At 47.4% G+C, this 26,667-nt stretch overlaps 1 protein-coding gene, 1 long non-coding RNA gene and 1 pseudogene across 2 annotated transcripts in view; 2 read left to right on the plus strand and 1 right to left on the minus strand.

The window, feature by feature from the left end:
* The window catches only part of St6galnac1 (ST6 N-acetylgalactosaminide alpha-2,6-sialyltransferase 1), a 3,502-nt gene extending 1,397 nt beyond the window's left edge, over positions 1–2,105 (minus strand). Inside the window, 5 exon segments of the mRNA XM_033767889.1 lie at positions 83–221; positions 373–544; positions 779–947; positions 1,463–1,773; positions 1,776–2,105. Of these exon segments, the coding sequence (XP_033623780.1) occupies positions 83–221; positions 373–544; positions 779–947; positions 1,463–1,773; positions 1,776–2,055 (1,071 nt within the window). The 5' untranslated portion in view covers positions 2,056–2,105.
* LOC109117862 overlaps positions 1–15,239 on the plus strand; it is a 41,798-nt gene extending 26,559 nt beyond the window's left edge. Inside the window, exon 3 of the long non-coding RNA XR_002025172.1 lies at positions 14,810–15,239. This is a non-coding gene — a long non-coding RNA (uncharacterized LOC109117862). The remainder of the gene's footprint in view (positions 1–14,809) is intronic.
* A 3,692-nt stretch (positions 15,240–18,931) lies between these two features.
* LOC104858324 lies at positions 18,932–21,306 on the plus strand (annotated as a pseudogene).
* Positions 21,307–26,667: the final 5,361 nt, after the last annotated feature.

The following is a 26,667-nucleotide window of genomic DNA, read 5'->3' on the forward strand; positions in this document are numbered from 1 at the left end:
ACCGCCGGCTCCACCCAGGCCCAGGTGCCCAGCCCCATCTCGCCCGCAGGCTCTCGCTCGGAGTCAGGCCCGCCTCGCTCACCTTCCCCACCGGCACGTTCCGGAAACCCCGACCGGCCAGCCCGAGAAGTGACTGGGTCAGGGAGAAGGCCGTGAAGCCGTAGAACGACGTCCGCGTACCCACGTCCTGTTCATAGCCTTGAGTAAGCGCTCCGCTCAGTCTGTGCAGAGACACACGTCCCGACATGCGGGTGGGGAGAGGGAGAAGCGGGCGGAGCAGAAGCAATTCTCTGGAGAGCCCAGGAGGGCCGCCTTCCGCATAAATCGGGACTCCCTGGAGACCCCTACCTGGCGCAGAGGGGCCCCGCTTACCGGAACACGTAGTCGTGGCTGTCGATGTCCCGGCCCACGTGGGAGTCGTTCAGGATGCCGCCGTTGCCCACCACGGCACAAGTGACGCATTGTGAGCTCCCCGGGGGCAGGCTGGCCAGGAGCAGCTGCTGCTGGGGCACCGGCGGGAAGCGGGCCACGACCTTCCGCACCACTGCAACAAGGAGGGGACAGGCGTCCACCCATCTCTTTTCTTTTTTTCTTTTTTTGGTACCGGGGATCGAACTCTGCGCCTTGGGCTTGCGAGGCAGGCGGCGGCACCACTGAGCTACATCCTCGGCCCATCCCATCATTTCCCCTAGGCCCGAGGCCCCCAGGAAAGAGGCAGGTGGGAGACGGGAAGTCTGCCCGGGCCTGGTGCCCGCAGCTGCGCCGGGGTGGGACTCACAGGAGTGATTGAGCTCCATGAAGCCGAAGGGAGGCGCGAAGTGTTGCAGGCGCTCCCACTCGCTCTGGTTGAAGCGTCCGGAGTCCAGGAAGAGAGTGATGTTGGGCAGAAAGAGATTCTGGAGCCACGGCGACTTGGAGGCTCTGATCTTCACTGAGTCAGGGCACCTCTACGTTTAGGAGGGCAGAGTGAGGCGGGACAGGCCCGGAGGAATGGCTGCCTCAGCCCCTGGCGCACGTGCCCCTTGGCTGTTGGTGCCATGGTTCTCTGTGTTTGCAACGCAAGGGTGTGTGTGAGGAAGACTACGGGTGCGGGTGGCTAGGCCTAGGAGTTATTCAGGGCTGGAAGACAGCGAGGGTTTTAGGGTTGGCTTTGCAGGGAAAGCAAGTCTTTTCTGGAGGTCGGGGCTGGGTATGAGGTTGGACCTTCGCATCGGTTAGTCCCTGTCCTCTTCCCTGCCAGAGCCTGAGGATCCATGTGTCAGGCCCCAGCACTGGGCACACACCCTCCACCTCGGATCGGTGAGCTCCAGGGAGGCCCTTGTCACTCACAAGGTCCCGTGCTGCCCCTGGGCCACACAGCAAGGAAAGACAGGGAAAGAGTGGCCTGCAGGAGAGGGAGGAAGGGGCGGCCACCTCTCCAGAGGTGCAGGAAGGGAGGGAAGAGAGGGTGGCACAGACTCACCGTCTGCAGACCCCCCACGTCAAAGCTATACTTTTCCTCAAAATCCCAGCGGGGCTCAGACTTGAAGTTGGCGGCCTTCAGTCTTTGGCTTCTTCGTGTGGTGGGCCTTGGGGAAGGTGCAGCGGTGGCCAGGGCTGCCTTGTCCTTGGCTGGGACAGCGGCTGTGGTCACGGCTTTCTTTGTTGTCCTTGTTGTCACTACTGAGGTGAATGTAGTTGTCACTACTGAGGGCAGTGCTTTGCCCTGGCACCTTTTTAACACTACCCCTGCAGTTGTCAGCCTCCCCTCTGGTCCCCCGTGCCTCTTGGCACCGTGTCCTGACTCTGAAACGTTGTTGCCTTTGTCCCGACAGAGGCTATCTCCTTGTGCTGACCTCTTGGTGGCAGCACGTCCACCTGGGTTTTCTCTTCTCCCCATCCCTTCAGTGCCACTGCCCCAGGGGCACGGAGCATGGCTCTGTTCTCCTGCTGTGGTGTCCGGGCAGCTTCTCTCCTGTCCCCTCTGGCCGAGGGGGCTGTGTCCGGGTTACTCTCCTCCTGCCCTGGCTCAGCACGGACACTTGTCCTCTGTTGCACGCTGGGAGCTGGGGACATAGAGTTTTGTGGCGAGTCCTCGGCCCTCTTTACATTGTTCTGTGTATATTGATGCCTAGGGACAGAGAGAATTTTTGATAAAGACTGGAGATTGTAGAAACAGTGTAACTAGTATTCGTTCTCGGGCCTCAGGTGGACCTCAAAGTAGTTTCCACGGAAATTACCCTGCGCCCTTTAGCACTTGCTGCATCTGGAAAGTTACCTCCATGTGGTGCAGAGACCTGGGCAACAGCAGGAATTTGGGGCGCTGGACCTGGAGGCTGAGAACAAAGCTGAAATGCAACCCCCATCAAAGCATATTTGTCAAAAAACCCTAGGGAGCCAACACGCACACGGCTGGAGGAACGGAGCGGGAGAGGTACGTTGGGGACCTAGTGTGGCGCAGGTACAGGTCCGGAGATTGCACTGTGCGTCTGCTCAGGCGTTCATCTGTTCATTGATCATTTGTCTGTTTTGTGGGGGAGCTGGTGCAGAATTTCAAACGGGAGTGGGGGAGGGTGCTGAAGGAAGGCAGTGGGTGAGGCACGATCTGATTTCCTTTCTAGAAGGCTTTGTCTAGCAGCAGTGGTGGAAGATGGACTTGCGGGTGGGGGGTCTGGTCCAGTTCTGGTCCGCAAGGGTTCTGGCTCCAGGGATTGTTTCTCCTTCTGACTTTTGTGTGAGGCTGTCAGGCATGGCTTCTTTAGAGACTTTAGTGGGAGGTGTTGTCCACGCCTCTTGGACTGTGCTTCCTGGCCGGGTCCCCATGCTACATGGGGTTTTGTAAGGATTCCCAAGAGCCAAGGGAAAAAAGAACGTTCCTCTCTGGCCGGGGATTTAGCTCAGTGGCACTGTCACCTGCTTTGCAAGTGCAAGGTCCTGAGTTCGATCCCCAGTACCACCACCAAAAAAAAGAACATTCCTCTCTGTGATCCTGGCTGTTACCCAGGTGATTTCTGTGCCTTCCTCTCTTTCTCTTCTGCTCTGCCCCTGGTGTCCTGGGCTCCCTGATCCTCTTGTTGCGTGTGTCCCAAGTCTCCTCTGTCCACTTGTGCCGTTCTTTACATTTTTTTGTGGTACAGAGGATCACACATTTATCTCCATCAGTATCGGCCCTTTTCATTTTTTTTGTTTTGAGACAGGGTCTCGCTAAGTTGCTACACTGTCCAGGCTGGGCTTGAGTTTCGATCCTCTTGCCTCAGCCTCCCAGAGTACGGGGATGATGGGTGTGCACCACCACATCTGGCCCCTTCTGCTGCGTCGAAGCCACGTGAAACTGACTTACCAAGGAAGAAAGGGCTCAAACGCGGCAGCCGGGCAGACCTGAGTGAGAGTCCGAGTTCTTCCATGCACTAGCTCATGTGACTGAGAGAACTCAACCTCCCTGACTTGGTTTCTTAGCTACAGGACGGGCTGCTGCCTCTTGATTCTGAGTGACGCCTCTGAGCCTTGGGCTCGTAGTCATTCCCAGTGGATCCTGCACAGCAGGGTCTGCTCACCTGCTCTCCGGCTCCTCTCTCTGTTGCTTTGACTTCCACCCACCGCCCACTTCAGCAGTTACCGTTCATTCTCAGATTCGGTGAATATGTCCTGAGAACCGTGTGTGAGACTACAGAGTACAGGGGTGCCTGGGTTCACGAACTTAATTTGTTCCACGATTCTGGAAAACAGCACCGTGTGTGCATTCAGTCATCCACCACAGAGTTCACAAACAAAAAAACCAAAAATTTTGCCAAAGGCCCCTGTATGGGAACCAAATTGTTTGCAAATAAAAATGTTCCTGAATGGAGGTACCATGGAGCTCAACCAGATGACAACCCCCACCCCCTGTGGAGCCCAAGGTCCCAAGGGGATGACAGGAACCGCACAAGTAAATATCAAGCTGTCATCTGGAGAAGCCCGGGAGAGGTGAAACAGGAAGAGATGCCGTGGTAGGTAGCATGACCCAGGATCTATTTCTGGCAATACTGTTGATGCTAAAACCACACAGACATCAGGTTTATAACATTTTAAGTTTGTGCTTGTTCCCGGAAATGTCATCTCTTTAATAAAGTCCAAAGAGGTGGAAATCATCCTGTTAAGCCCATACTACCACAGTACCACATCATACCGTGCCAGAGCTTTCAAAAGGTCTTCGGAGCCCGAGAGGAAATGTGTTTAAACAAAAGCAAATAGAATTGGAACTATTTACTTAGGACAGACAAATGAACATCTCATTCAACAAATGTTTACTGAGCGTATCTGTTCTGTGCAGTGTGCTGTGGAGATACCAGGAATACACATTTTGACTTTGGGCCTGTGAAATTCATGGCAATTGTTATTAGAGGCAGAGGACAAAGGAGATCTTGCATTACTGGAGAACTACAGGACTGCTGCCAGACAGTGTGCAAAGTAGGCAGATGACTATGGCAACCTTTCCTCCTCCAGGGCTTCCCTCCTGAGTTGTGGACAGCCTTCCTCAGTCTGGAAGAAACATATTGTCCTGATCTTCCACAAGGGGCACTCTCTGTTTGGAACTTGAAACCGGACCAAGGCCTAAATTCCCTTAAGGCGGTGAGCAAAGTGCTAGCGGTGATGTTCTTCTTACCTTTCAGGGGTCCTAATATCATAGATAGGTAAGTTAATTAGATGTCTTTTAGGCAGTTAGACAGGGCCTCCCTCAGGGCACCAGCCCTCAAGGCCCCAGTTCTCAAAGTGCCAGCCCTCCATCCAGGAGCCAACACAGCAAGGAGCCAACGTGAAGAACAGTTAAGGCACTTTCAGTGGTTAGTATTATAAAAAGGACAAGCCACTACTTCCCCTGGAGATAGAGAGCAGGGATTTATATTCTCACTGGAAAATCTCTTGTATGTCACTTGCTCCCCCACTTGACCCCCATTTAATCAGTATTACCTGGGTGGCTGGACTTGTAATCTTATTGGTTGGTCATGGTTTTGCCCCACCTCACGCCCACCTTGTAATTTTCTATTGGGTCTTATAGTTTTGTCCCATTTTGTACCCTCCTCACCACATGGCTTGGCTGTGTAAAACATCTTTGAGAAGTGGAGTGAGTGTATAACCCACTTTCCGGTCCCCCTTCTGTCTCTCTTAGACAGAAGCTTTCTTTCTCTCAATAAATGTTTGCTACTGCCGGGCGTGGTAGCGCATGCCTGTAATCCCAGCACTCAGGAGGCTGAGGCAGGAGGATCGCTGTGAGTTCGAGACCAGCCTGGGCTACACAGTGAGTTCCAGGTCAGTCTCAACTACATAGTGAGACCCTGTCTCAAAAAAATCAAAAAATAAAATAAATGTTTGCTACTCTTAACTTCCATTGTTCCTCGAATTCATTCTTCAATTTTAGAGAACACAAATTCGAGTTTCGGATTCCTAGTAGGTTGGAGGGTTGCCCCTCTTCCTCCTATATCACTAACACACACACACACACACACACACACACACACACACATTTAATTGGCTTCATGTAGAAAATGCCTCTGCCTTTATTAAATGTCTCAGTGAAGTAACATGGAGGAGAGGTATTTCAGACCAGAAAGGAGAGAGAGGCTGTATGGCAGGTTGGACTGAGATACAGGCTATCTTTAAGAAGTTAATAGCAGGCTGGGGTTTTAGCTCAGTGGTTCCTCCACCTGCCTTGCAAGCGCAAGGATCTGAGTTCGATCCCCGGTACCAAAAACAAAACAAACAAACAAATATATATATGCTAATAGCATTCAAGCCCTAACTTCTTTTTTCATTTCAATTAAGAAAAGGAAATTTATCATCAGGACAAAGAGGGTCTCAAGCAAGAAGTGGCTAAGCCCCAAGGGGCCTGGGACCAGCATTCTTTCTCTAAGACATTGTTCCTTTTCTTTCATTATTAATTTTTTTTTATACCGGGGATCGAACTCAGGTCCTTGGGCTTGCGAGGCAGGCTGCAGAACCACTGAGCCGAATCCCCGGCCGCATTGTTCGTTTTCTTACCTGTTCCCCTCTACATCTGCTTTCTTTTCTTTCCCTTTCCCTCTGCTCTGGGGCCCCCAAGATGGTGGAAGGTGGTCATCCCGCAACATCTCTCTAGGCTCCCAGTTTTACAATCTTGGGAGAAAGCCTGTCCTATTTGAATCCCGCTTCATCCCTGCCCAGGGGTCCGGGGCACACAGTGTGTGACATCCCGGGGCCCACTTTGTGCGTGGGAGGAGGACAGTTTCCAGAGAAAGAGGGCTGTCGGCTCAGGAGCTGGCCAGACATCCCTGTGGTATTCCTTGTGGAAGAAGAGCACTCCGTGCAGAGAGGAAGAAGCCCTGAGGTACTGCTTCCAGCTCCATAGTTATTGGGAGGAAGCTCTGAGGGTCATGAGGAGGCAGGGGGTTGAGGCTCTTCTGCTCCTTGTTGGATCTCATAGCTTAGCATGTGCCCCACACTTGCCTGGACCACTTGGGACAACAGAAACATAGGTGTCCATTCGGTTTCGCAAACATCTGCTGAAATTCAGTGAAGGTCTTGGTGGATTTGCCCTAACCCCTAATCCCAAGAGCTCACTTCAGTAGCATTCTGAGGAACACCATTTCTGCCATAGTGAGCTTTTTATGCATGTTGCTTGCTGGCCAGAAGGACACCTCCACATGACTGATTGGGTCAGTTGAGGTCGGGTGGTCTTTTACATTACACATCTCAAACCCCATTGCATGGACAGCTGACCATCTGTTTAGGGGTGACATGGACCCCACAGAGATATGGCACCCCTCTCCCAGAGGCGAGAATATGGCCCAGTGACTCCCGGAAGGACAGTTCTGTGTGCAATGCTCCAAGTGCTTGATGGCGCATTAAATTTTTACTGGAAGTCACAGTAATGAACGACAAAATGACAAAATGACATTTCACTTAATTCCCTGTAATTAAATCAATGATTCCTAGGAATGTGGGTGTGTGTTTATGCCGGTATTTCCGGATTCTCCATGTGGAATTTCCTTCCCGTTTACATTGTGTCCATGTGCTGAATGTCCAGTATCCATTTGTTCAGACTCAGAGACAGCCTGATGTCCTCAGACACCTTGGGCTGGGCTGGGGTTAGGGAATGTATTTATTTAGCAAAAATTTCTGTCAGAGACAACAGGCTAAGTAATTATGGGTGGAACCCAAGCACAGAGCAATTTAATAATTCTGACCTACTTGGGAGATAACAATATAAAATAGTGCACTTAAAAATAATTTATCACTAAGGATAATACAGGTCTACTGAGTAAAAGTAATAAATAGAGTAATCTGGCAACCTCCTTTTCTATGTCCTTTTTTTCTTTTTCTTTTATTATTAATGCCTATTAATTTTACAGAATATTGGGTTTCAGTGTATACAATATGTTTTGATCCTGGCCATCCTCCCTCTTTATCTATTCTTAAATACACATCACTAAGGGAACCTATAGGTAAAGAAATGACACAAGGCTCAAAGTTCATTCATGCCCGCATTTGCAAAAGAGCAATGTTTTCCCAAGAGTATGGAACTTACAGCTAACAGAGGGTAGTGATCGTGAACGTATGGCACATGTGTTATCCTGTTTTTCTTTTAAGACAGAAGATGTTAATGTAGAGTTGTTTTTTCTCAAACTCACTCTCACTATTCTGGTTTCATTGCAGTGTTGGCACCTTGAGATGAATGAATGGATTTTGGGTTGCAGTTTGGCACTTGGTCTGGTCCCTTAAAAGGTTCACCAGCTCCAGATGATCCTCCTGCCTTAGTCTCTAGAGTTCTGGGATTACAGGCATGCCCCACCATGCCTGGTTTTGGTGATATTTTTATCCTGGCATTTTGATATCTTGACCTTAGGGATGCAGAGAGTAGCAGCCCTCGCTGAGGTCTTTCCCAGCCCTGCCTGTGCTAGTCCTGAGGTCCTGTGTGTGTCGTGGGACCCTGTGAGCCCCTTTTTCTCACACAGTAAAGCACAACCTTAATACCTGTCTCACAAAACTGTCAGAGGGCTTCACAAGTCATTGTGGGGTAGGTACTTTAAAAAATACCATGGTAGGCCAGGCATGGTGGTGCACACCTGTAATCCCAGCACTCGGGAGGCTGAGGCAAGAGGATCACTGTGAGTTCGAGACCAGCCTGGGCTACATAGTGAGCTCCAGGTCAGTCTCAACTACATAGTGAGACCCTGTCTCAAAAAACAAACAAACAAACAAACAGAAAACAAACCATGCTATCCAAACGTTCACTTGTCAAGCTGGGACAGTTGTTAATGCTGCTACCCACTGCCACCATTCATCCAAATTAAATCAAGTCATTCTTTGCTTTAAAATCTCTGATAGTTCTAGAATATTGTTTAAACTTTTGGGTCTTTTATTTAAGGCCAGGAATTCATTCTTTCGTCAACAAGTGTGGATAAAAGCTGCTCTGTTGTGCCCGTGAGCCGAGAAATTCACAGCCTCATGGGAAACTCCAAGCCGGGTCTGTGACACCGGGACACCATGTCAGGGTGCACGTGGGTAGAGGAACAGTGGAGCTGGGGCCAGAGTGAGAGGCTGGACCCTAGCCAGCCTGCTTGGCCTTGCACTGTGACCAGGCTATCCGGGTGGGTGATAGTCTACCTACTTAAGACGCTTATGAAGCAATTAGTAACCAGAACTTTGAGACTGCTGCCAGGTGCAGGGTGAATGCCACACCAGCACTGGTTAATAATCACCCACCCGTCTCCTGTTCCCAAGGGTTTCCTGAGTTTTCCCATCTCTGGACAACTCTCACATTTCCCCCCTAGTTTGCAGTGTCCCCACTGCTGAAGTGTCATATAGCTCTGGACGTTACACTGAAGATTATCATGTGGCTTTAATCGTTCCAGTTTGTTCCACAGCACTGGTCCCATTTGATTTTATTACACTTGACTTACTACAGGGTGAGACACCTGACAATGTTATCTCATCTTTACCCACAACCTCTGGCAACACCTTGTACAAAGATATTATTAACAATAATATTACACATAGGCTTTGCTTCCCCCGCCCCACTACCAGAAATTAAACTCTGGGTCTTGTACTTGCCAGGCAGGCCTGGTGCCACTGAGCTACATCCCTAACCCTTCCCCGCTTTTTGAGACAAGGTCTCACTGTTTAGTTCAAGCTGGCCTGGAACTCACTGCATAGCCCAGGCTGGCTTCCAGCTTGCAGTAATCCTGCTGCCTCAGCCTCGCAAGTCCTAGGATTACAGGCCGTGCCACTGTACCCAGGTAATTCTTATCGTCTTTGAAAAGGAATAAACATATTAATCTTGGAAAACAATTATGAAAGTCAGAACAATACACAAAAAATTTCTGGGGCACAGGTTTCTTTGGAAAGATTTCTGGTTTCAAAACGATAATAACCTGTCATAAAAATGGGGAACACCACCCTGATTAGGCTCCGAAGTACACTGTTTATAGCTTCCTTTTCTATCCGATTTACTGTTACCGTTTCCATGCAGCACGGAGCAAGGATGTGCCATGACCATTCTCTAAAATGCAAGATTTGTGGTCACTTTTTTTTTTTGAGACAGGGTCTCACTATGTAGTTGAGACTGACCTAGAACTCACTGTGTAGCCGAGGCTGGCCTCGAACTCACAGCGATCTTCCTGCCTCAGCCTCTCGACTGCTGGGATTACAGGTATGCACCACCACGTCTGGCTTATGGTCACTTTTGCCTGTCCCTGTCTTCCTTCTGCTCTTTCAAAACATCTTTTCTTTTCCCCTCCGTACTGAAGATTGAACCCAGAGAGTACAGAGTGATATCCTCAGACCTCCGAATTTCTTTATTTTTGAGACATGGTCTCAGTAAGCCACCTAGGCTGGCCTGAGTTTGTGATCCTCTTGCCTCAGCCTCTCAAGTAGCTACTCAAAATACACCCTCATTTTCTGCTTCCTCTCACCCCCAGAGCTTCCTCACCTTGTGTTGGGATAATTTGCCTGGAAAATCCTTCTGTCCCCTGCCTTTGGTTGCTCTTCTGGTCGGGCCAAAGTGCCAGCTCACTCCACCTTGCAGTTCACCAGTTCACATCTAACAGATGGATTATCTTAAAAATACCAGTCTTGCCAGGCCACCTCTCTGCCCGAAAGTCCCCTGCTGTGACCCCATGGCCTGCCCTCTTCACCGCCCTCCTCTCTCCCCAAGTCAGCCCGCCATGCTGAGACCCGTTCTCAGCCGCTTGGCTGGACTTGTTTGAGGTTGGAGTTTTCACCCCACGCCTTTCCTGTCTCTCAAAGTCTATGTTTTCTTGGACTCCTTCAGCTTCAACAGAGCCCTTCCCGGGAACTCTCTGTGGCCCTCTCTCCTCCTCCAGGGCTAGCAGACACACAAAGAGAGACTATTTTTGGCCTCTACTGGCCTTAGACCAGAGTCACCTACTCTGTCTCAAAATAAGTTGTTCCAAGAAGCCAGCAGCGGCCAAAACAATCTGCAACCGGAGTGAGAAACCCAGTAGTGTTCTCTCATCTTTATCCAAACTCCCCACCAGCTGCTTCTACAAAGAACATGCCCCTGGTCACCCCAGTCCCGTCACCCCAGCCCCAGCGTCCACTCACACAATAGGAGCCCCTTCCTCCTGCGCCCCAGCTCGAAGACTGGCTGCCTTTGTGTGTCCTGCTGCTGTCCGGCGTACATATTCAGCCTTCCTTTGAGTCTCTGTCTTGGTAAATTCTTTTGCCAGCTGCGTTAACTGGCTTCTGCAGTGCCATTTTGCTGGACACTCCTTTTTGTCATCGTGGAACTTTACTATGTAAGCAGTTTCTTAGGCAGCATCAACATGTGTCCCTTTTCCTATCCCTTAACCTCCTAGGCAGACTCCGTAATGTCACAGTCACTTTTGATGATTGGAATTCAATGAGATGATTAGAATTAGAATTCCATAGCGTTGCTGTTCAGCTCTCAGCACTGAAAAGAAAAAAATCTCATTCTAAGAAAAATTACAAACTGGGCGCATGCGCGCCTGTAATCCAGCACTCTGGGAGGCCGAAGCAGGAGGGTCGCAAGTTCAAGGCCAGCGTGGGCAATTTAACAATTTAGCCAGACTGTGACTCAAAGTGAATAAAAAGGGGCTGGGGATGTTGCTCAGCACAAAGACCCTGGGTTCAAGCCCCAGTACCAATAAATAAATACGTAAATAAATAAACGTATGATACAAGCACACGTGTGCACACAGACTCAGCGCACAGCTCCGGTGGGCCATCTGGTTGGAGCCCTTCTGCCCCTCTCAGCTCTGTCCTTAGCTGCTGGGAGTAGGCGTGAAAGGTGAGGATGGGGAAAGGCAGCAAGAATCATGGTCAGGCACTAAGAAAACTGGCTGTCTTCCTTCTGTTCTTTCTCTTTCCTTCCTTTTTTTTTTTTTTTGTTCTGGGAATCGAACTCTGCACCTTCGGCTTTTGAGGCAGGTGGCGGCGCCACTGAGCTAAAGCCCTCCACCCCCACACAATGTTGCAGATCAAGGCAGGGCCTCATGCACTTAGGCCAGTGTTTGTTCCACCCCCGAGTTACCTTCTGGTATTATTACCTTGGTGTCCACTTGGCTGGCATTTTTGGGGGGACTATTCCTGCTTAACCCCCGAGGTTCAGTCAGCTAAGAAGCAGTGCCCAGTGCCAGCGGCCCCTATGTCATGGTCTCTGTGGGTCAGTAAATGTGGCTCTTTGGGGAGGGGCTCCCCTTTGTCATGAGGGTCCTTTCTCCCACTGCCCCAGCAGGTGACTGGGCTGTTCTGGGCCTCTGATGTCCCTTCCTCTCAGCGCACAGCACAGGAAGTGCCGAGCTGTCCTCCTGTGGCCACCTGGGCTGGGGAGTGGTTCCGTCCCTCCCAGGGGATTACACTACAGACAACAGCCACAACTTTCACCCTCCGGGAATCTCTGGAGCACTAACAGGTACCATTGGTGTTCCTACATCTGGCCCTCAGCTGTGGGGCTTATGGCATCATGGGAGGCCGGCACCCCAGCACCGGGGGTCATTTTTCCACGGCCTACTCCCACCCCAAGTTCTCTCTAGGAGTTCTGCGAGCTGAGCTTCTCTTGCCCCATCTTCTTACTAAACTAGATTAAGCTCAGCTTTTGTCAGTTACAGCAAGACTCCCAACAAACATAAACCCATGTTCACACCACACACAAAATAAATTTCTACCCAGTTAAGTTTTTTAAAAGCATAGAACCATTAATAGGAAACATAAAAGAAGCTCTGTATAATTTTGGAGTAGGGCCAACCTACCTAAACATTGAATAAAGCATAAGGATCATAAAGGGAAAGACAGGCAATTTTATTTATATAAAAAGTCCTCCTCTGTGATAAATAGAAATGTATACGCTTGGCGTCGTGGTGCACACCTGTAATCCCAGCACCTGGGAGGCTGAGACAGAAGGATCACTGAAGGTTCAAGGCCAGCCTGGGCTACACAGTGAGTTCAAGGCCAATCTGAAGCACATAGAGAGACCTTATCTCAAAAATAAATAGATAAATGAATAACATTAACATATCCAGTGTTGTTATAGGAGAAGAAAATAGTTATCTTTCACATTCATTAGCGTAGCCTTTTGGGAGGGTGACACCATGGTGTCCATTAGTGTTTAAGGCAAATATATCTGTTGGCTTGGTGTTTCTGCTTCAAGCTACCCACAGAAATGCTTCTAAAAGCCCACAGAAGAATGTGGGTAATGCGTGGCAACTCAGGTGAGCATCCCACATGCTAATCCTCAGGCATAAGTCACTTGGACTGGTTAATTACACTCTGTCTATTCTGCAAAATGCTATGCAAATATTAAAAAAGAAGGGAGGGCTGGGGATTTAGCTCAGTGGTTCCTCCGCCTGCCTCGCAAGCACAAGGACCCACATTCGATCCCCAGTACCAAAAAAAAAAAAAAAAAAGAAGAAGGGAGTCAAGCTGGGTGCAGAGGCACACAGCTGTAATCCAGCAATTTGGAGGCAGAGGCAGGAGGATTGCAGGTTTGAGGCCAGACTGGATAACTTAGTGAGATCCTGTCTTAAAGTAAAAAACTAAAAATGGGTAGGGTTATGGCCCAGTGGTAGAGTGCCCCTGGATTCAGTCCTCAATGCTACCAAAAAAAATAGAGGAGAGGGAGTCTGTCTGTATGTACCACCAAGGAAAAATGCCGCCTCCTGCCTCGCAAGGATAAGGTCCCCAGTTCAATCCCCGGTACAAAAAAAAAAAAAAAGACCATGACAAAAACTCACCCGAGGAGCAGTCTGCACTGTCAGACATAGGCTAAAGGCTTGTCTAGCATAGAAGGAAGGTGCTCGGGGATCCAGATCCTGGGACTGAATCCTGGCCCTCGGACGTACTGGCAGGGATTGGAATGATTCCCCTTAGCTCTGGTCTCAGTAGCCTCAAAATAATGAAATTGAACAAGTTCATGTCCATGAAGCACTTACAACAGGGCTGGGCACAGAAGGTATTAGCCACAATAATAACATAAAATTCTATGCCCACCAAAGCATTAAGAGTGGTCAGCAGCGAGGGTATAATGGAGAGACCCTCACTTCCGGTTTCGCTTTTCTATTTTAATACTCGGAAAGCTTCTGTTACTTTCAAATTTTAAGAATAGTGAAGGACATAAAAGTTTCAAAAAACTGAGTCTACAAGGAAAAGGGTCTCCACTGCGGGAGATGTGTTTATTTTCTAAGAATGGTTGAGCGGGTCTTTCTGGAGGACAACGAACTGGGGATGCAGATTTGAAGGCAGCCTCACTGTGAGGTCTCTCGTTTTCCTGACAGACTTTTTAGGGTACGATTTGGAAGCAAATGTAATGTGCAGGATCATCTTTCGCTTCGGGACACTAATGGTGGCGGGCAAGAACCAGCACTGCTGTGATTACTCACAGTCTCGTTTTTTAACCTGTACTCTCTGTGGACCTGGAGGTGGAGTTCTGCGCGCCTGAGTCCTCTCTTGGGCCCCAACACCGCCTCCCTCTCCCCTAAGCTTGCCCATTGCTGTCCCTGCCCAGTGGTCCTCCATGACATTCTTGACCCCCCGAGACCCCCGTATGGACACGGGGATGGCTCAGAGTTCCCCAGGCCACCTAGGACTCCATTTGGGGTTTTTTGTTGTTGTTGTTTTTTGGTTTTTGTTTTCAGTTTCCTCTAACGAAACCTGAGGAACTTGCAAAGGGTCCGAGTCTTACCTGGAGGGCTTTGTGCTAGGCTCCTTGATAAAGGACGGTAGGGTGAAGAGGAAGAAGAGCAGCAGAACTGAAAGCAAGGGCCACAGGATGCGCTGACCCAGGTGACCGAGTTTCCGTGGACAGGGCCACATGGTGGTGGGTTGGGACCTAGAGGAAATCCCTGCACATCCCAGGGCTTGGTGTGGATGCAGATGGATCCCTGCTGGCTGCTGGCCTGGCTCTCACTCTCAGCGCCTCTGGAAAAGTCCGTCTCTGCTGGGGGAAGGAGGAGCCGCCTTCTCTGCTCCAGGAGGGCGTATAGGCTATTGTGGCTTGAAGGAAGAGAAACTCCTTTTGTTCAAACAAGTGTACTTGTCTTTCTCTCTCTCTCTCTCTCTCTCTCTCTCTCTCTGAAGCCAATTTCTGGGTGTAGGACTTTATGAGAAACATGCACCTTGCTTTTATCAGGCCATTCCATTTTGTTGCCTTATCTTTACAGGGACTGGGGTGATCCCACGCCACTCTAGGGGTGGGGTGCTCTTGTGTCCCCCTGTCACACCCAGGGAAAGGGCCTCTGCAAGCCCGCCTTCGCCCGGGCAGAGAGTGGGGTGCCGGCCGGGGTTGTGTCCTTCCCCAGGCGCAGCAGTAGCGTCCCTGAAAAATCATTTAACTCTGCAGAACAAGAAGAGAAGCAGCACAGAATGGACAGCTCCGGGCAGCAAAACCAAGATCGGTTCTCAACGTTTCAAGAAAACAGCAGAAGAAAAGCAGCCGCCCTCCATAAAGTACAGCGGATTATTAGTTTAAAAAATAGTGCTCCCGGTGCCCTGCAGTGTACAGGTCTTTCCCCTTTCTGGGAAAGGGGCCCCTCGGACGGCCTGGGGACCCGGGTTCCTTGCTCAGAGCTGGTGGGGTGCTGGACCCCTGAAGCAAAGCTCCCCTTTTTGGACCCCAAGCCCTCGGCGTTAACCCGCAGCACACACAGAGAAACGCTTGGGCCGCTTTCCCAGAGAGCGGAGAGAACAGGCCCTCAGCACCCACCAGCGTTCAGGCTCACCTCTCCCTCTCCCTCTCCCTCTGCTCCTCCCGCCTCCCCGCCCTGCCTCCCCCTGCCCTCTCCTAATGAGTAAATGCTCATCACTGTCGGACTTTGGAAACATTTTCGGAATAAACTTGTGTCCGTGCCTAACTCTCTGCCCTGATTCACCCTGGACCCTGAGTTCCCTTAGGCGCCTGGTGGGGCAACTGTACTTCCCCATCGTGGTGCCCATTTGCAACGCTGGGCAGAAGAAAAGCACATCGGGAGGTGTTTACCATCAGCAAACAGTGCAGCCTGAGCAGTGTCCCTTTCCTCTCACTTGTGCCCAGAAGATGGGACTGGGTCCGCCCTCCCCGACTTACAAGGGGAGCGGAGGTGCAGCCCAGACCCTGAGAGCCACCTGCGCTGTGCCTGGCCATGGCTACCTCAGCGGTGGTGCGTTCAACTTGAGATCTGAAGGCCAGCTGGGGCAGGGGCCAGTGCAGAGTCATTTCCTGGTTTTCTCAGGTTCCAGCGCAAGACTGCTGCACCCCGTGCTAGGGCAGAATACACTGCAGGGGAAACTGACCCCGGATGTCCTTAAGAGTCCCCTGTGTGGCAAGATTTATTTTTCTCTCCTTTTAAAATGACAACGTTTGACTTCAGTCTTCATTCTACACCTTCAGCCAACAGGATGTGAAAACTTACACACAATAAGAGTTGTTAAAAGAGAATCTTCGAGTGACAGACAAGGATGTCCACTGTCACCACTCTTATTCAGTATAGTTCTGGACACATCAGCCAGAGCAATTAGACAAGAGAAAGAGATAAAAAGAATAAGGATAGGAAAAGAAGTTAAATTATCATTATTTGCAGATGACATATTTTTCTTAGAAGACCCCCAAAACACCACCGAAAGACTTCTAAATTCAATAACCAAATTCAGTAGAGTAGTTGGATACAAAGTCAGCACTCAAAAATCAACAGCAGAGGGGCCGGGGATTTAGCTCAGTGGTTCGGTGGCCTGCCTTGCAAGCGCAAGGACCTGAGTTCAATCCCTGGTACAAAAAAAAAAAAAAAAAAAAAAAAAAAAGCATTCCTGTAAACAAATAACATCAAGAGAGAAATTAGGGAAGCCACACCTTTCACCATAGTATCCAAAATAAAATGAAATATTTAGGACTCAATCAGAAGAAGGAAGTAAAAGACATTTACATGGAAAACTACAGGACTCCGAAAAAAGATTGAAGAGGATATTAGAAAGTGAAAAGATGTCCCTTGTTCTTGGATAGGAGGAATGAATATAGTGAAAATGGCCATCCTACTGAGATTGTTACACAGATTTAATGCAATCCCAATCAAAATTCCAACAGCCTATCTCACATAATTAGAGGAGAAAATCCTAAAATTCTTTTGGAACCAGAAGAGACCTAGAATAGCTAAGGCAATTCTGGGCAACAAAGGCAAGGCAGGGGGTATCACAATCCCTAACCTGAAATTATACTACAAAGGTACTGTGATAAAACCAGCATGGTACTGGCAAAAAAAGGGAAAACAAACAGCCCCCCCAAAAAAGTCGCAAAGATCAATGGAACAGATTAGAAGATGCAGAAACAACTCCAAACATGCTCAGCCATCTTGTCTTTGACAAAGGAGCCAAACACCTTCCCTGGAAGAAGGATAGCTTCTTTAATAAACAGTGCTGGAGAAACTGGCTTTCCACATGCCAGAGATTAAAACTAGATCGACATCTTTCAGTGCACTAAACTAAAAATCAAAATGGATCAAAGATCTAAATATTAAAACAAGGGCTGGGGATTTAGTTCAGTGGTTCTGCTGCCTGCTTTGCAAATGCAAGGTCCTGAGTTCGATCCCCAGTACCAAAATAAAATAAAAATACTTAATAAATATTAAAACAGAAACACTAAATCTGCTGGAAGGTAAAATAGGTATAACTCTTGAAGGCATTGGTTGTAGGCAGACTCTTGACATTTTATGACATGAGATATTTTCTTGATTGCACGGGAACTATCACAAAGAATCAACAACTGGGATCCCATCTTTTGCACATCAGCACCGTGAAGAGACACCGCACAGTCTGGGAAAAACTTTTTGCCAGCTGTTCCTCAGTCAAGGGACTAATAATATCTACAATATGTAAAGAACTCAATAAAATCAGACCCCAGGGCTGGGGATCTAGCTCAGTGGTTCTGTTGTCTGCCTCGCAAGCACAAGAACTCAAATTTGATCCCCTGTACAAAAAAGAAAAAAAAATCAGACCCCAAATTTAAAGACCCAGTCCAAAAAAAAAAAAAAATGGGCATCTGAAATGAATGGATACTTCTCACATGAAGAAGTAGAAACAGCAAATAAACATATGAAAAAATGTTCAAATTCACTGGTCATTCGAGAGGTGCAGATGAGAACAATGCTGAGATTTCACCTTACTCCAGAAAGAGTGACTGTTATCAAGAATCAACCAATAACAAATGCTGGCAGGGCTGTGAACAAAAGGAACCCTTCTCCACTGTTGGTGGGAGTGCAGACTGGTGCAACCACTGTGGAAATCAGTGTGGAGATTTCTCAGAAAACTGAAACTACAGGTTCCATTTGACCCAGCTTTTCCCCTTCTTGGTATCTTCCTGAATGAATTAAAAGCATCCTACCACAGTGATATATGCACACTTGTGTTTATAGCAGCACAGTTTGTAATAGCTAAATCTTGGAAATAACCCAATTGGTCATCAACCAACGAGTGATAAAGAAGATGTGGGCTTTTTTTTTATACAATGGAGTACCACTCTGCCATAAAGAAGAATATGCTTGAGACATTTCTAGCTACATGGATGCGCCTTGAGACCATAGTATTAAATACAATGAATTGGATACACATGTAAATATAGCATTGTCTCTCTAGTATGAGAAACTGAAAATGTAAATAAGGACCAAAATGTATAATAGATGTTGGTGAATGGGGAGAAAATGTTCAAATGAGAAGGGGAACAAGAGAGGGAGGAGGGAAAAAGGGAGGAAGGAATAAGAAAAAAAGAAGGGAAAAAATGGGATCAGAGCTTTTGTAAATAAGGAGGGGAAGTGTGGTTGAAGGAAGAGGAGAGGCATGGGGAGAAAACAGAAGCAAGATTTATCATGTACAGGTACAAAGTCCCTATGGTGAATGTTATCTATGTATATCTAAAATGTACCAATAAAAAATAAAATTAAAATGAGAAAAAAGATAATCTGCAGCCAGGTATGATGGTATATGCCTGAAGTCCTGGCATTTTGGAAGGTTGGGGCAGGATTGCCAAGTTTGAACCTCGCCTGAGCAATGTAGTGACTTAGTGACAACTTGTTCCGCAAAAAATAAAAAGGGCTGGGTGTGTAGCTCAGTGCAAAAGCCCTGGGTGCACACCTGTAATCTCAGCATTTGGGAGACTGAGGCAGGAGGATCGCCATGAGTTCAAGGCCAGCCAGAACTAATAGACCCTGTCTCTAAATAAATAAATAAGGCGGCCATGGGATGTGGTGTTCAAGTCACCTCTTCTGCCCCTGTGGCCCCGGTCCTCTGCGTCCCGTGGAGTGGTCCGCAATAAAGAATGCTGACAGGAGAACCATTGTTTATTTATTTATGTATTATTATTATTATTATTTTATTTATTTATTTTTGGTACCAGGGATCGAACTCTGGTCCCTGTGCCTGCAAGGCAGGCAGCGGAACCACTGAGCTAAACCCCCCGCCTGGAACCATTTTTTAAATTGCAAATTGTCAAGTTGTCGCCATGATGGACAATCAGCAGGCTCTGAACTCATTCATGCAAGATTTGGCTGTCCTTCATAAGGCCAGGAGACCTGCATTACCCGTACAGGAAATGAGAAAAGCAAAATCTTCATCACCAAACAAACAAACAAAACAAAACCCAGAATGATGTCCAAGTCACATCTGAACATAGAGGAGAAAACAGAACCCTTCAGTCCCCCAGACCAGTTAAACTGGAAGACCTGAAGTCTACAGCTAAAATTGCCCTTGGACAGTCTGTGGATCCACATTATACCAATAATGAGTTGGTGCTCATGTAAAGGTGCAAGATCCCAATGATGAATGTAACTGTACTGTATACCTAAAATGGACCAATAAACTCAACGAGGAAACAAAATAATGAGTTGGTGATTCCATCGACTACCAAGATGACTTGGACAGAGCTATGGAACGCTTGGATTGTAGTATTCACCTAAAGAACATAAGGTTATTACTGGAAATACACAGGTCACCGTGTAGAGCCATCACCATCTCTAGAAGATTCAATAACACAGTATTTGGAGGAGAGAGGGAAAAATGGCTTTCTGTAATAGGTCCCACTAATAGAGATAGAAGATCCCTCCCCCGGGATACATTCCAGATGAATTACACCAGGTTGCCCGGAATGGGTCACTCACCAGCATCAACAGTGAAGGAGAGTTCATTCCAGATAGCATGGATCAAATGCTGGATCCATTATCTTTAAGCAGCCCTGAAAATTCTGGCTCAGGAAGTTATCCATCACTCGACATTCCTTTGGATGGGGAGAGCCATCCAGAATCTCGAACGCCTAGGGCACAGAGCTGCACAGATAATCATCAGGAGTTGTCAGACTGTGATAACCCTGTCTGAGAAACTTGGAAAAAGGGGAACATGCATATCCAAGAAGGTACCATGTTTCATATCATCACCAAGGGTATAATGATGGTTGTGAAACTTTTCCAGGGGAAAAGGACCCAGGGGACCAGCTTTCAGTCAGTCCTACTGATCGCTCCTTTAGCACTAGTGGCAGAAGCAGCATCTTCACCCCAGGTGGTGATGAGAGCCGAATAAGCTGGGAATGAGACACAGACCATGGTACTCTAACTGTAATGGACATCAGCCCGCCCAGCCGATCACCTTGGGCTCCAGTTAGCTGGAGACTGGGCAAACTGGGTCTATCTCTGTTATGATGTTGGTACAGGAGGAGCACGGGCTGCTCTACAAGTCCAGTTTGATCCTGATAGCCCTGAGACCAGCGAGGCAGGGAATGCCCTTGAGTGTGAAATTCAGTTGTTGAAAAATGTACCGCGCGAGTGAATTTTCAGTATTATGGCTGTTTGAGGGATCCCCCAGGGAAAAACACTTGCTATATTTGTGGAATATATGCCAGGGGCTCAATTAAAGACCAATTAAAAATATATGGAATATGACACACATGTGAAAATACCAAATAGTTTCTCTGGTGTGAAAAACTCAGGGTAAATAAGATTCAATATGTATAATTGATAATGTGAAGTAGGGAGAAAAGGGCTAAAGGAGTAGGGGAAGTGGGAAAGGTAGGGGAAAGGAAAGAAGGGAAAAAATATGAGAAAAAGGAAAAATGGAAACAAAGTCTTTGTAAATAGGGAAGGGTGGAGGGGGTGAAGGGAGGGCAGGGGAATGGGGAAACAATAAGAACCAAGATGCATCACATAAAAGTACAAGATCCCAATGATGAATGTAACTGTACTATATATCTAAAATGTACCAGTAAACTTAATGGGAAAAAAAGCGTGTGGGGCTCTTACTGAGAATGTGACTAGGAAATACACGTCAGGTTCTGGAGGGTGCCCGTTATCTGTACAGTAATATGATCATCCATAGAGATACTAAAGGTGCAAGTGTACTGTGAGAGTCAACAGGCAATGTTTTTGTTTTTGTTCTGTTTTTGGTACTGGGGATTGAACTCGGGTCCTTGCTCGTGCGAGGCAAGCAGCGCCGCCACTGAACTAAATCCCGGCCCTCAACAGGCAATGTTAAATTAGGAGATTTTGGAGCCAGCAATCAGCTTCAGACTATCTGCCTCTCAGGAACGGGAATGAAGTCCATCACAGGGACCTCATAGTGGATGAGGCCCGAAGTCACCAGCAGAGCAGGCTGTGGCCGAAGAGCAGATACTTGGAGCACAGCATGTACTGTCGTAGAAATGCTAACCAAAAAACCTCCATGGGCCGGATTTGAAGCAGATGGCTGCCATCTTTAAGATGGCCGCTCAGCCAACGAATCCAAGGCTGCCACCTCATGTCTCAGTCTATACTCGAGGCTTCCTCAAACGGCTTTTGGTAGAGGCCAAACAGACCTTCAGACGATGAACTCCTAAGGCACATGTTTGTGCATTAGCCACTAGCAGCTTGTAACCTCTTCTCTGCCTCCAGCCAGCCCTCGTCTGTTCATTCACTTCTCTCTGACTGCACTTTTCTTTTTTATGAAAAAGAGATGGGGGAGGAAAAGGACAAGAGGGAAAGTGTTTCTCTTGATTTTTGGTTAACTTTGTTTAATAATAATAGTAACTAAATTTTTTATATTTAATCTTCCCCCGCTCACAAGAACTTGAAACTTATTTAAAAATTTTTTTTCATAAGGTACCTATGTGGTTAAGAGAGATAAAGCACGTTAGTACATAGTCAGTCTTTCTAATACAAACAAATCATTATAACAGTTCCATGTTATTGGAATCTCTTAACCTTGAGGGATGCCTTTCTGCTTAAAAAAAGATAAATTTTATTTTAAAGCAGATATGGGAATTCAATGAGTAAATCTAACTAAAAGACACAATTAGTCTCCTTAAGTGTGTGAGTAGAAGAGACCACTTTTGCCAGTACACAGAAATAATGAAGAAAGGAACCAGTGTTGGTTAGTGTATTTTAAACTGTTCTTTACTTGAGAAATGTCCCAAAATTAAGGAAATCAAGAAATAATAAAAATCAGGTATACAAAAAAAAAAAAAAAAAAAAAAGCCCTGGGTTTAGTCCCCAATAACACACACACACACACACACACACACACACAAAGATTATTTGCAGTAAGGATAAATCACGAGCTGCTCTCCCTGTTCCAGTTGCAGACGGCTCCATTCACCTCCTCCTGCACTTCCCTAATCTGTACCACTATAAATAAATGCACTGCAGTTGCCTCCTTCAGGAGGAAAAGCCCCACCTGGCCCCAGCTTTGTATCTTTTTGTCCTTTTGTATCTCTGTCTTTCTTTTCTTCACCTCCCCCACGGGGCCTTCTCACTCTGTGTGGCAGAAGTATAAGAACGTAAATTAATTTAGAGTAAGAATAATCCAAATGAATTACAAACTGTGACAAAACTAGATTTTTTGCCAGGAAGGAGGCAAGTCATAGATGAGAGAGAATTTGCATGCCTATATCAGCTGCCTGCTATTTGGAATTTGTAAAATCCCTTGGAAGCACTGGAAGGTAAAATCAGCTACCCTGGCGGAACGTTTTCTGCCGTGCACAGGCTCCCACCAACACAACAGTTTTCTGCGGTGAGCGTTCCTTGGAATCACTCTAGGTTGGAATTCTTTTTCCTTTCCTTTTCTTTTCTTGAGACAAGGTCTGCCGGCCCTGTGCATGTTGGCCTCTGTCTTAGTTACTTTTCTCTCACTGCTGAAACAAAATACACGACACCCAAAGTTAAAGGAGGAAAGGTTTATTTAGCTCACAGTGCATTGAGGTTTCAGTCCATAGTCGGCTGGCTCCAAGGCCGAGTGGCACGGCAGAGGGGTAACAGTTCATGGGGGACAGAAGGTAGCAAAGCCAGCAAGGGGGAAAACAAGCCTCTTTCTGCCCCTTAGACTGTATCCAGGCTCCCGGGATCAGCGGACTGATTTGGTAATCACCCACATCCTAGCATGGCACCTTGAATCGATCACACATTCTAGATCCAGCTGCCTCTGCAAAGCTCCATCTGTGACTGCCTGAGGCTTTGCGGGGAACACCGAGACTTATAACAGCCTCCAACTTAAATTTGGAATCCTCTTGTCTCAGCCTGAGGTAGGACAGAAGGAATAAAAATAGACTGGAGACAAGGACAATTATCATTTTAGAATTATACTTTTAAGAAAACTGCATCCAGGCATGATGGTGCACACCTGAAATCCCAGCACTCAGGAGGCTGAAGCAGGAGGATCACCACGAGTTTGAGGCCAGCCTGGGCTACATAGTGAGTTCAAGACCAGCCTCAGCTATATAATGAGACCCTCTCTCAAAACACTAAAAACCAAAACCAAACAAAGCTGCAGCTTCAGAACACAAAAGTTACCCAAGGTTACAAAGCCTCTTTCTCCTTCAGGGAACTCCAAAAACATCCCTAAGGGTCCTCAAGATGCAATAGGCCTATAAATTTGGGACCCGGACTATGCCTTTCACCTGTGCTCCCACTTATACGGCCACCCTAAAGGAAGCAGGAGTTTATTGGGCAGCACATGTCAGCTTCCAACACATTTAAATTGTTTGCGCTATAACTTAGCCCATGGGATGGTTAACTTGACAGATGGTACTGTAGGAACACACATCCCAGATCACCCAGCTTGAGGACACCCCCAAGACCGCATTAAAAAACCCAGCCCCAGCCATAACATGCCTCGCCCTATGAGCCCAGCTCACCCCTCTGAGGGTGTGCGTCTTCCTGTCTGATAAACCTCTCCCAGTGGCTCTCACGGAACACATCCTGGAATTCATTTCCTGCGGAAGGCAGCAAACCTACAACCGTCCCCATGGGTGGAGGGCATTGATGTCTCCAGTCTCCTTTGCGGGAGACCTCCTAAGACCCTGCCCAGTGACAAGCCATGCCTAGGTGATTTTAGGATTGGGGTTCTTGAAAAGTGCCAGCCATTGTGAGGCAGAAAGGAAGAAATAAAGATAGGTACAAAAGAGATAAGAAAATCGTAATTTTAAAATTGTTCTTTTTTTTTTTTTTTTTTGTACTGGGGATCGAACTCAGGACCTTGTGCTTCCCAGGCAGGTCCGGCACCACTGAGGTAAACCCCCAGCCCTAAAAATTGTACTTTTAAGAAGACTGCAACTTTCAGGCACCAAGTTTCCCAAGGTGATCCCTATCAGTATCCCCCGTTGATTTATGCTTCTTTCCTTCCAGATCCGTCACTCCCCAAATTCCTTAGGGATACTGTAAATCTGTGAAAACAAAGAATGTTTAGATCACCCACCTTCTGGGGTATGGGCCAGCCTTTTTCTTTTTCCCATAAGTCAGGACCAAGATGGGACTTCCTGTAGACTCGTAGTTTCCAGCCCCCAGGAGAAACATAAATGTTCCTGGATCCAGAAGATAACACAGCTCATTCTCCGAATGCTTGCAGCCAATTTTGAGTGTGTACTTTTCTTTCCTAAATAAACTTCTTCATGCTTCTCACTGACCTGTCCTGAAAATTCTTTTTCTGTGATGGAAGTGAACCTGCAACCTGTCCCCTGGGTGTGGCAAGTCTGGCTTCCCCATCCCCACTTGGAGGACCTCGTCAGACCCTGCCTGGTGACAGTTGGATCCCTCCTGCCATCAGGTACACCTGACAAATGCTGGGTCTCGGGAAAGGTGGCTCTGGAGGGTGGCTTGGGAGCTGGCGGTGTAGAGGAAGAAAAATAATATTCCCTCTGGTCTTCCAGATTCTCCATTGGGGCCCCTGTAACAACAGACAGATTACCAAGAGAAAACAAAGATACTAATAAGTATCTCTCATAGGAGTAAATCTTCAGGAGGTGGATTGAATTCTACCGTACGTAGCATTTTCAACTAAAACTGAAAGGGTTGGGTAGACGCAATTGATGGAGGGTTACGAGGAAAAGCGCAGGCAGAGGGATTGGTTATGTAGATTTAAATTCTGTTGGCTTCTTCTCCGTGGATAAGAAACTCTTTGGATTCAGTCACCCTTCACTTTCTGGCACAGAAAGTGAGACACTCGTATGAATGGCGATGTTAAGTGTAAGTTTTTCCTTACAAAAGTGCAACTTCCACTCTGTTTTCAGAGCTTCTCCTGTGGCTGCTCTTTCTTGAAATAATTAGGTCAGAATAATTATCACAGTGAGTACAGTGACATGTGCCTGTGCTCCCAGGTGTTTGGGAGGCTGAGGCAAGGGGACTGCTTACACCCGTGAATTTGAGACTACGCAATGTAGAGTAGAGACCCCTGTCTCAAAAAAAAAAAAAAAAATCTTATGGCAAAGAGGTATCTTCTGGTGGCCTATACGCTACCTTCTAACTTTCTGCCTCCGCTCTCCAGAGTGCTCTCTGAGATTACAGGCATGTGCCACTGTACCTGGCTTAGTTTTTCCCATAGCCCTATTTTGTCCTGTATTAGTGTAGCCACTCCAGCCCCGGCATGATTGTCACATGATGTTGTAACTTCTCTACTTTTACTTTCAACCTTTTGTATCCTTCAAACGATGGGTGTCTCCTGTAGATCATGTATCATTGGACCCTGTTTTATACCGGTCTACTAACCTCTCACTTTGGATTAACCTTAACCATTCCCATTTAATGATATTATTGACACAGATTTATGTCTGCCATTTTGCTTTCTACTTTCTATTTTTTGATTTTTTTACTTTGTGAAATAGGGTCTCACTATGTCACCTAGACTTGCCTCAGATTCATAGCTATCCTCCTGCCTCAGCCTCCCAAGTGCGGGATTACAAAAAGAAAAAGGAAAAAGAAAGAAAATATACTGCCTTTTAGCATTACCAACATAATTAACTTCATTAGAGCTCTTAGTTTTTTATTTACTTATGAATTGCTGTCTGGGATTAGTTTCTTTTTGCAGGAAGAATTGCTTTTATTTGTTTGTTTGTTTGTTTGTTTATTGGTACCAGGGATCAAACTCAGGACCTTGCACTTGCAAGGCACGCGGTGGCACCACTGAGGTACGTTCCCAGCCCTTTTTTTAGCATTTCTTATACATCAGTTCTGCCACCAAAGCGTTCTCTCAGTTTCTATTTAATTTATAAGGTCTTTATTTTCATTTTTGAATAATAGTTTGGCCTCATTTCAACATGCTTCTAACAGCCAAGCTGCAGTCTTTGTCTCACGTGTTCAATTTTGGGTCCCTTCAAAACGGACAGGAACATGCGTTTTTCTGTTTGCTATATGCCTTTAGGACAATTTATATACAGTAAAACCTTGGATTTTGAGTAACTTGTTCTGCAAGTGTTCTGCAAGACAAACAAACATTTCTAATAAATGTGAACTCGAGAAATGAGCGATGTCTTATAGTCCGAGTAGTAGGTGATGCTGAATACCACAGGGTCACAGCTGAGCCAAGTGGTCCCCCCTCCTCTCTGTCTGTCTCTCTGTCGCTGTCCCTGTGGGATTGTGGGAGCTCAGCCCCCAGCAGTGCGAGGTTATGGAGGAGGAAGATAAAAAGGCAGAGGGATCCCCCACTCCAAGTGAGCTCAGGGAGATGCGTAAAATGTAGGAACTGGGGCAAAGTTTTATAGGAAACACCGACCGAATAAGGCTGTTACAGAGCTTGTAAGGCAGGTGCGGTGCCACTGAGCGAAATTCCGGGACCTAAAGAGATTTTTTTTAAGCCCCCCAAACCTGCACCCTTCCATCTAGCCAGGGAGGCACAATGCCCTACAGGCCTAGGCCTGGGAGGGGAGCAGGCTGTGGGCCGCTAGGGCCCAGCAAGGTGGACAGTGCCTTGTGTAAGGCAGGGCTGTGACCATGCCCGGCTCCCAGCACGGCC

Source organism: Fukomys damarensis, unplaced genomic scaffold (assembly GCF_012274545.1).
Source record: "Fukomys damarensis isolate Sample0158 unplaced genomic scaffold, DMR_v1.0_HiC HiC_scaffold_23, whole genome shotgun sequence".
Lineage (NCBI taxonomy): Eukaryota > Metazoa > Chordata > Mammalia > Rodentia > Bathyergidae > Fukomys > Fukomys damarensis.